The 10,774-nt window shown below is 46.3% G+C and overlaps 1 protein-coding gene across 1 annotated transcript in view; it reads right to left on the bottom strand.

The window, feature by feature from the left end:
- Positions 1-5,826: 5,826 nt before the first annotated feature.
- ARHGEF26 (Rho guanine nucleotide exchange factor (GEF) 26) overlaps positions 5,827-10,774 on the bottom strand; it is a 182,163-nt gene continuing 177,215 nt past the window's right edge. The window contains exons 13-15 of the mRNA XM_006902100.1: positions 8,258-8,322; positions 7,043-7,147; positions 5,827-5,969 (exon numbers count right to left, since the gene is read on the bottom strand). Coding sequence (XP_006902162.1) covers positions 5,827-5,969; positions 7,043-7,147; positions 8,258-8,322 — 313 coding nt within the window. The remainder of the gene's footprint in view (positions 5,970-7,042; positions 7,148-8,257; positions 8,323-10,774) is intronic.

Genomic DNA, 10,774 nt, shown 5'->3' with positions numbered 1-10,774 from the left:
ATGTGGCAGGTATTGATGGTGTTGTCTGTCCCTCCTCCTCGGCCTCCTTGCTCAGCCCAGTGCATCCTTGCCCCTAAGAATGGTAGACCCTTTACCCCCAGGGTGAATCAAGACTGTTCCAAATCCAGTCCTGGGTGTGGAGGCTTGTGGAGGCTAATCTGTCCCAACCTGTGGTATCTGAGGAGAAATCTGGACGGGCGGCTTCAGAGAAATACCGACTCACCTCGTAGAGACCAGGCAGTCTCCTCCTGTGCAGGAGCATCAGCCGTGAAACTGTCCTCGACGCTTTGTAACAGCAGCAGTAAAGACAGAGGATGCCTGGACTCCTGCTCTGGACATCGTCCAGAATCTGATCCGACACTTGGATCACAGGAACGTAGACTGTTCTTCTGAGGTGGAAAGCTCCTGAATTTACCAACTCTGAGACCGCCCTATACCTGGACTAACTGTGGTATAGTAAATGCTTTGGTGTTTTAAACCCCCTTTAATAGGATATTTTATATGTAACTTGACAAAGTGTTTCCACAGAAACTTTCTTTTGGCTATTTCTTTTGTGATCTAGTAACTTGAACTCCCAATGCCTGACAAAAGGTAAAAGGTAGAATACTGGACATCTTGCCCTCCCCTCACCAAATCAAACACTGGAGGAGGATCTTGCCAAAACCTACTCACATTTTTTTATGCCTCTTAGTAATCCAGAGAAATGACAGGCAATGTACCATCTGATGCCTCAGTCTATTGCTCATGCTGTGGTGACTTGTTAAGCCCTGACTCAGTTTTAGCTCCCAGTACTGAACACGATGCAGCCTTCACTGCCCACCAGGTTCTTGTGTGTTCCAGGTCCAGACTCGGTGGAAAAGTCATCTTTTACTCTCTGAATTCCCGTTTCTGAGTCCTAGCCACATAACATATTAATGTGCCCCTAAAGTCAGGATGATCAGATTAATGTGAGGGCTTCTTTTTGTCCTCTTTCCTTTGATTTTATTTCACCATCAAATACAGAAAATTTGGTGTGGTCCCAAGGTACTTGCTCTGCCAGGTGCCTCTGTGGAGGTTGGACTCCCAGCTGGTCTGTGGGAGAAGGCTGTGGGACCTCCAGTGCAATTACAGCCTCCAGAAACCTCCCGGGGGGTCTACTCTCAATCAGTTTCGACTCAGTAATGAAAATTGCAAGTTGATCAAGAATTTAAGGATTTTTTTTTAAAAATTACTTAACTTGATTCCATGCTTAAAAACTTAATTATAATTTCCATATAAGTGAGAAAGATGCTCTCAAAGAACTGAAGAATTACTCAGTGCATGAAGTATTTAGAGTTTAAAGCAGTTACTGTCACCCTTAATTTTTTCTCAGTAGCAGTTAAGCAGTTGGTTATCTGAATTGAAGATAATGTGTTTCTTTGTTTACAAAATATGGCAGTAGAAAGTAGAAAACGCATTTCAAGTCTAAGAATTACTCTTCAGTGCCTCTGCACTCCGAGAGCTCATGAACAGGATAATTCTAGGGGTTGTGGAAGGCGTGAAAAACATTCTTATGGGGGGAAAAAACATAAATCACAGTATAATCTTTCAAAACCATTTTTGTAAAATGCTTTCACGTAAAGCCTTCCTAATTCATTAATTTGATCCACACCAGTTCCTTTCTATTATAACTCTTAATCTGTAAACAGAATCCATCCTGAAAATGAGAAGTTACTGAAAAGCGTAGTGGTAATTTCCCTTCCAGTCTTCTGAGATTGTATGCATTTATTTGGAAGTAATTGTGAACATGTAGTTTAATCATGCATTTGTAATATGCTGATGTTTTAAACTCGTTTTTTTATCCCAGATTTAAAAAAACACATCTCCATTGTTGAATAGTTAGAAATTTAATACATAATCATATTGTCACTTTGACATTTTGGTCTTTTCCCTTAGTTCTTTTTAGATTTTTTTTTTTTGTAAAAAAAAAAAGCTCTAAGGTATTTAATATAAAATGAAACTAACACGCGAATTCGTTTCAGTAAGTTTGTCAGCTACAGAATCACGTCCTCACCACCTTTGCTATCTTGATGCAGGTGACCATCCACAATGTGTTAGATTCCTCTGAACAGTCGGCACCACCAGCCCTGAATCTTTGTTACTATAGTTTTGCCTCTTTTAGAATGTCAAGTAAATGGATTCAAGATAGTCTTTTGTCTGTCCCATGACAGTGCTTTGACAATGTTCTGGTGTAGCATGTGTCAGTAGTCAGTCTTTTTTTAAATTTTTTTTTACAATGCCTGAGTATATCGTGTGGGATATACCACAGTTTGTATTCGTTCACCAACTGATGGACAATTCTGTTTGGCGCTAATATGAATAAAGCTGCTACGAATATTTGTATACAAGTTTTTCTTTGGGTCTGTATTTTTGTTTCTCTTGGGTAAATAACTATGACTGGAATTCCTTTATCATAAAGTAAGAGTTTTACTTTCTAAGAAACTGCCAGGCTTTCTAAAGTGTTCGTGGCTTGATCCGTAGGGAGTTGAGCCTCTAACCCAAAGGCCGTGGGGTTCAAATCTACCAGCATTTCCACAGGTGAAGGACAGGAAATGTCCTCTCATGATTTATGGCCATGGAAACACCATGGAAGATAGCTAGGAGTTGGTGCTGATTGAGCAGCAGTTAGTGGGTTTAACCTTTTTGTTAGAATGTAATACTTTTTATACTCTCAAGTTTTTATTTTGCTTTCGTTTTTAATAGATGTGAAGTCCCATATTGTTCCCATTGGTATGTCTATACTGTCTAATCCACCACTTGTCTGTCAGTTTCTTGTACTGCCTGGAAATACAGGTTCCACCATAATTTCAAAATCTGTTAGGGTTACTGGTGATACACAGGTCTCTGTGGCACTTCCAGACTTAGACTGGACACAAGGACCTGGTGAGCTTCTGAAAACATGCGCAAGTAAGAACTTAGGACAGCAGCAGGGTAATGCGGACACATGAGCCCTCGGGTCGCAAGACCATCAAAATGCAGTTGGAGAACTGCTCCTTCAAAGAGGAGTCGACCTTAATGGTGCGGATGAAATACAACCTCCAGGACCTTCAGTGTAAGGAAGAACCACAAACATCCATTAAGAATCTTAGCCCGCAACGTCCTACCTGTAAGTCTAGGAAAAAGAAAAAGTGGAATGAAATGCATAAAGGTCGTTATCCGAGGTAGATCTTACAGCTCACCCTCCAGGGGGTTTTCAGAGACAGTGAGCCACACGGGCGTTGACTGCGAACTGAGGGTGATTCAAACCACACGCCTTTGTGCTGGCAGCGCAATTCCTTACCCAGAGCAAGCTGAAATAGACGGGTGGTTGGCCATTTTAATCCAGCACATGGTCAGGAAATGGGAAAGTGAAGAGGAAGTGCTGCTTGCCTTTATGAGCAAAATAATTCTGATAAATGGTGGTTAAGAAGAGCTCCCAACTGTGTAGTGTGTACTGGATGCCAACTAAAAACTCACCAGCTGCCCGAAGGGAGCAAGATGGGTGATCTCTACAGGGTTGGGAAGTCCCTGTGAGTGGGTAACTGAAGCAAACCGCTGGGTCTAGCTCGTAAAAATGCCCCCATCGTACCAAGCAGTCAGAGCCAACATGTTCCAATCTTCTGAGACTGATTTAACCAAAGAGCAGACTGTATAACTGAACTGAATGATACCAACACAAAAGTACAAGTATACACAAAATCTTTATAAATCCGCTTGTTGGCCAAGTGTACAAAGCCATTTGAACTTGTTAGGAAAATAATGAACATTTTGTTCTGCCCTTCACAGGCTACTGAATGATGTGACTGTACAATTCAGAGAAGGCCATTCCTAGAACTAAGTTTGGAAAAAAACGGGTGTCTTAAAAATGACAGTTCATGGTTGAAATTAAACATTGTAAATGTGTTAAGCACTTGCCATATGGCTTGATCTAATTACCAGTGTTAAGAGCCTGCTTGGTAAGTAAGATTTTGATTTAGAAGATGCACAGACTTCAATAAAATGCTTCTTATAAATTAATTCACAGGAATTGTGTAGGGTTTTTGTATTTTTGTTTGATTTTTTTCCTTTGTTGATTGCTGTCGAGTGGAGCACAATTCAGCAACCCTATGAACAAAAGGCCTGAAGCTGTTCAGTTTCCCGAGGCATGTTATTTAGGAAGAGGATGCCACTCCTGCTTCCAAAAGGTATTAGCAAAACTAATACAAAATGCTGTCTTTTCAAGCAACAGCCGACTTTCCTTCTTAAGTGAGAACATCACATTATAATTTCTCCTCTAGAATGGACACCATTGCAGAGTAAAAACCCCACTGTTTCCACAGGCCCAAGACCTCCCTGTGTATCCCGGCCAGTTCTTGCTGGCAGACTCTCCACGCCTCTGGAACCGGGGTCCTGGCATGGCTGTTATGAGTGGAGTGAAAGGAACCCCTCGGAGCTTCCCCGTGTGGGCCACGGTTTAAGTGACTGGTGTTCTAATGGAGCTGGGAAATGTCACAAATAGATCGGAGACCACAAATAATACTAACCCTTCAACTGCGGAAAGAGTCAAGTTGTGAAGAGGAAACAGCTGCCAGTAAAGACCACTTTTCTGTCTTCCATACCCTTTTACCGCGCCCTAAAACCTCCTACAAAATGACTAGACACTACACTCAGCACGCCCTTGTGTTGATCCACGCCATGGCAGCCCGTGTGTGGAGTAGAACAGCTTCACAGGACTCAGAAAGCTGGCCTTCTCCATAGCAGATTGCCAGGGCGGTCTTCTAAGGTGCTGCTGGGTGGGCTCAGACTACAGGCTTGTCAGCAAGTAGTCAGGCATCTGACCCCCCCAGGGAGTCCTCTCAACTAGGCGAAATCAATGTCTGGAGACACTTCAAGGTAAGGGAGACTCCAAACTCAGCAAGTAAGGCATTTAGTGCAAATTCAGGGGGCTCCCTTTAAGGTAAAAATGTTTCACTTAGCTACTATACTGGCTTAAACCAGACGCCTACTTTCCCGTTTCTTGAGATTGCTCCAATTTCTCACCTGGAAAGGGGAGTAGTAACGATCAAACACTGCATTCTTGAAGGCAGACGAGCCTTGTGTCAGTTTATGAACTCGTCTGTAAAAAGCAGGGCTCCTGGCCTGTATTGGGATTTTCTCATTGACATGAACATATCTCAATTCTCTGTTGTCAGAGTAGCTTAAGTGTTCATTAGGTTATGCTCACCCAAGACCCAGACTGACTGAGATGGACTCAGAAAAACAAACCCTTAAAATCGGGCTCCTCCTCATCTCCCTTGTGAAGAGAACAAAGGTGCCGAAAATTCAAGTGTCAGTTTCCCTTTGCTGGGAAGAGGTTTAGAAAAACTAGGCACAGCTCACTTTCTGAACTGTACTAGTTCCTTTTGAAATTAACACAGCATTAAAATCAGGCTGCAAAAGAGTCTTTACAAAACTGGGCATCCCATGAGGACATAAACTCTCACCACGACTGGGTGAACACACAAAGGGGACGTTTAAAGAGGGACAGGACAGTTCCTGGTGTGGAGAAAGGCGACAGCAGCGTGCGCATGTTCCTGTCAGCACCCAGTGAGACTGGCAGGAGCAGCAGTTCGGCTTCTCCGTGGCCCCGAGAGCCCACCACGGGACAGTGGCCCAAACAGCCTTGTGAACGAGCTCAACGGAAACTGCTCGCCCACAGAGCAGCAGCCTGGCAAGCCTGACGGCAGGTGGTTCAGTCCTTGAAACAAGCAGGTTGTGTTGACAACGAACAGGAAAGCCGGCCCAGAGCCGGCCTGCCCACCGGCAACACATAGTGCAAATCTTTTAAGTAGCAGGAGGTCATCTGAGAGGTCACACGTGGCTCTCCAGGCCCAGCAGACGTCCCATGCTCTCCACGTTCTTGTCAATCGTAGCCTGACACGTTATCTCCTTGGCACACTCCATAGGAAACCAGCCCCTCTCTCCATCTCGCAGCCTCTCCCCTTCGTACCAGCCTGCAAACAACAGAACCCGAGGTGAGCAGGGAGGTGGGAGCACAGAGAGGCAGCCTCCGCCCCAGGGGGGAAGGTGAGGAGCTATGGGATGGGGGGACGTCCCACCGGGGATGAACTGCATTCTGGCAACAGAGTATGTGAGGCCGGACTGAGGGCAGGGGACTGTGGAGCAGGGGCATCGGGCAGTAAGTGTTTTCCATTTTGATAGAAGAACCTTCAAAGATGAGAACCAGGTTACGGGAGAAAGTAAGGAGGAGAACTTTGCATGATTAATTTTGAATAGCAAACTATATGGCTGCACTTCTACTAGAAAACTTATCAGTAAAATGCAAACATGAGAGGCAGGTGCATATGAAAAAGTGTGTGTGTGTGTGTGTGTGTGTGTGTGTGTGTGTGTGTGTGTGTGAATATATATGTGTGTATGTATATGTGCATATATGTATATGTGTGTGTTTGTATGTACTACTGTGTCAGAGCTGAACCATAGCTGTCCCCCCAGTAGGTTTTGAGAGGCAGGAAATCACTTGGGACAAGACTGCCCAGCCTCCCACTGAGCAACTGGTGGATTTGAACCACAAGCCTTTGGGATCGCAGCACAGCTTCTTACCACTAGGCCACCAGAGCTCCCTCATATATATAAACTTAGTGGCATCAAGTTCATGCCACCTTAAGGTGACCCTATGTGTGTCCAAGCACTCTGTTGTACAGTTTTGAGGGCCTGATCAAAAGAATCACCAGGCCTTTCTTGTGAGGCACCTCCGGAGGGATCTGAACTACCAACCTTCCTGTTAGCAACAGAGAATGTTGACATTTGTACTTAAGATAAAATCTTTCAAATGCACTTAAGTTCTTCGAACATTTCCCTAAGCCATCTTTAGGGTGCTTGAGAAGCCACTGGCTTGAGAAATGACATCCCAGAGAAAAAGGAAAAAGAGCCAAAAGGTGTCATTGAATAAGACTGTACAGAGGGTTTCACCCATTATTGGGTTGGGGTCCTGTACAGAACACAGGAAGTGATGTGAAAATGCATCTGGAACCCCCAGGCCCCAGGCCTGCGCGTGCCCCCCACTCACCATCACTGACTTGCTGGTAAATGAGGACCACATCAGCCACCTGCAGGGAGAGCTCATCCAGCTGCTTGGCGGTGAAAGACCTGATGATTTCCACCTGGGTCAGAGCTGTGGAGGAAAGGCGGGGCACTGAGCATCCAACAGCACAGGACACCAAGCGGGTCCCCTCGGCAGTGGACAGCCGCTAGCTGGCTTTGCCTGTGCTGCTCAGTGTGGCGTCCAGTCCTCTGGGAACTTGGTTACAAGCTTTAGAATATTACACGCTCAAAATCAAGAGAGGCCTTTCATGACTCCTAAGTTCCTTTAGGAATAGTCTTGGAAGGGAGCCTATGGAGCGGAGAGCCACTCCGTCGTGCAGTGGGGAAACCGAGGCAGCAGATTACAACGCACCCAAGCCAGGCGAAGGCTGATCGTTGGTAACACAGCTCACCAGCGGGCGGCCTCAGCCTGTCACCGTCCGTGACAGTGGCCAGAGCTCTTCAGAGACAAGCACTCGAGCCAGAAACTCCGAAGGCATCTCCCAGAAAACAGCGGTTCCATCACAGAACCGATTCACTTCAGAAACGGAACTGCAGAATGTGATCTCTTAATTTGGCCTTGAACACAAGACTCAATCTAGTGAATTTTAAAACCAATTTAAATTTAAAGACAAAATTTTTAAAATGTTTTAGATGTTACTGTGCCCATTTAAACCACTTTCTAAAGGGTACACATTCGTAACGTTAATTACATGCCCCAGAACCCCAGGACCCCTGCTTTGGATGGAAGTTAGTTAAATCTCCATGGTGCAGAGTTCGATGTCAGCACACATGGAGTTTCCCTGCACTGCAGTCAACTTGATGGTGACTGATTTTATTCTTGCAGGCATGTGCGTGACTCAATGTCAAACAACAACACCTTGGTTTGAATTCAGAGGGCCCAGCTTCCAAAGGGGGTTGTGAAGTTCTGTGGGGCAGAAGGAAATGTGTGGTGAGGGTCCCGTGGTGGCATAATCCGTTAACAACACTTGGGGTGCAGAGCTAAGCTGCTACCGAGAAGGGCGGTTTTGAACCCAAAAGCCTCAGTGTAGGAGAAGGCTGTGGCGGTCTGCACAAAGCCCAGCTTCTTGGAAAGGCCTTGAGTGTTTGTGTTAGATCTGAGGTTCACGGCCATCAACACCCCGGTGTCCAGCAGAGGGCAGCGTCCCTCCACGTCCCAGGGCCCCGGGAGCCAACTTACAGGTCCGGTCAGGCTGCTTCCCACTGCTGTGTCCCAGGGCTGTGGTCCAGCGGGCTCTCTCGCTCCTGCAACAGAGAAAGATCAGGGGCAACTGAGACACCCACGGTGCAGACACAAAGACAAAGACATCGTCAAGAGGGGCCAATCCTGGGGAGAAGGTGCTGGACAGAGAAGCCAAGGCAGCAGCTCAAGGGGACCCCCTGACACAGCGATTCCAACAATTTGTTTAAAGAGACTGTGGGTGGTGCAGAGTCTAGCAGGGCTTCATCCTACTAAGCCTGGATAGAGACCCTCATCCCTCAGAGCGGAGCCGATTCAAGGGCACCATCAACAAACAGCCAATGCAAAGCCACCCTCAGAAACCAGAAATGCCAGGCTTAGAAAACACATTCTCCAGACAGAATCTGGCCTTTGTAACAAGGAAAAAGTTACTCAGAATATTCAGGGAAATCGAAGGCAGAAAACTGGTCGGCATTGTCAAAAGATCGTGAATGAACTTGGTCAATTGCTTATTACATGCAATTTCTCACATGGCAGTTTAGCGTTTCATAAAGAGCTGCTTATTCTAATACAGTCATAGCTCAAGAAGCTACTTAGGATACTCATTTAACATGATTGTTAACATTTCAGAACGATAAATCTCATTATTTTTTTAAAAAAAAAAAATCCTACTAAATTTCTCCAGTACCTCCCACACAGTCAAATCCATTCTGGAGAAAATAAAAAGCTTCAAGAAAATTAATACAATTATTTTTTTTCCAAAATAAGAGCCTTAAAGAAATAGAAATAGACACTGTCTATCTGCTTTTTCTGAGTCAACGTTCTAAAACTGCCCAACATTATTCAATCATGAATAAACTTTCAAGGACAAGGGAAATAACTGTATATAATACTAAACTATAATTAGATGAGAGAAAAGTAGAACTAGAAGATCAACAGTTTCAGGAAAGTTAACACTCTTTCATAATACAGCTCAAAGTCAAGTGAATGGTGTAGGTGTGTCCAGCCCCAGCCCATCATGAAAGTTTTTGCTGATTACCATCAAGTGGAGCACGACTCATAGCGACCCTATGAACAAAAGGCCTGAAGCCCCTCTACAACTATCGTCACTTATCAAAGTTCATCAAGTTTCCAGAGGCATGTTGTTTTGGAAGTGGATGCCACTCCTGCTTCCAAATCATAAAAGTATTGGGTCTTCAGAGCAGGAAAGGGTCTGTCCCAGGGAGTGGGTCTCTCTCCCCTTCCCTCTCTCCCTTCTCTCCCCGCCTTTTCTCTCTCTCAGAAACACCCATCAAATACATATTCCACATCCAACACAAGAGGTTTCTTCTATTCATTATCTCATGCACTTCTCCCCAAAAAACCCATTTTAAAGACAAGAAGACTAGATTGATGCTCCACCTTCTTCGGAGGCCCAGATGGAAGCGGCCGTGTTTCCCACCCATGACGGCCCACCCCTAGAGTCCATCTGCATTCCCCCAGGTGTATCCTTCACCCGGACAGTGCTACCTGCTGGCCCGCTCACAGCGTGGAACACCGGGACACACGCAGCCCGTGCTGTTGGCTGTTCCAGTTCTCAGACATGCCCTTCCCTCTGCGGTCACCTGCTGTACTCATCATCCTCACCGCGTGAACACTGCTGAGGTCCAACAGGCATAGAATAGAACCCTGAGTGCACTCGGGCATACCTACCTATGGGCTGTCAGGTGCCGGCAAGTCGAGGACCCCTCACAGTACCCTGTGAACAAGAGGCCTGCACCTGTACCATCCTCATCATCGCGGCCACACTAGAGCCCGTTGCTGAGGGCACCACGTGAATCCATCACCCTAGGGAATGAGGGTCCTGAAGCCCAGAGCAGCGGTCCCTCACCAGGGATCCTGGGCCCCGGGCAGAGATATACCAAACATAACATCTGTCAAATCAAGAAATCAACATTTGTGAAACCCACAAATGGTCCCCTTTCATTCCTCACCAGCCCAGAAACTCCCTCCAAAGATACTGACTGTTCTGCGTTCCCTCTCCATCAGTTAAATCTGGAGACCCGAGAAAGTGCAAATGGATGGTGCACTCAGGTGCTAACCAGAAATACAGAAATCTCTGAGTCCACTGGGGTTCCCCAGGAGAAAGGAGGTCCTGCTGAAGGAACTGAAAACATCGGGCCGCAGGGAGCTGCCCTGAGCCCAGCCGGCTGGACAGGACGATGGATTAGCTCGGCCCGCTGTTGTCCTTAATGAAAGAGATCCCACAGTCTGCAGAGTGCGCTCTGCTGGGCACTTCTGCACTGATTGTGCTGCCAACGCAGGGAATGCACGTCTCTACATGGGGTGAAGCAACCGTCAGCTCCGTGGGAGAAAGACGGACAATCTTCCCTTCTCACATGCCCAGTTTCTCTCACTCCACAGGCCCACTCAACGCATGATGCACAGCCACGCCCCTGACCGCACGCTTCCTCCCCAGCCATCCCTGTGCCCAGCTCTGCGTCAGTGTGGTGGACACAGACGCACGGATGGACACAC

The sequence above is a fragment of the Elephantulus edwardii genome, unplaced genomic scaffold (genome assembly GCF_000299155.1).
Source record: "Elephantulus edwardii isolate Elephantulus edwardi_28Jun2011 unplaced genomic scaffold, EleEdw1.0 scaffold00368, whole genome shotgun sequence".
In the NCBI taxonomy this organism is placed as follows: domain Eukaryota; kingdom Metazoa; phylum Chordata; class Mammalia; order Macroscelidea; family Macroscelididae; genus Elephantulus; species Elephantulus edwardii.
The sequence above is the reverse complement of the archived record's forward strand: the minus strand, read 5'-3'. Positions and strand labels throughout refer to the sequence as shown.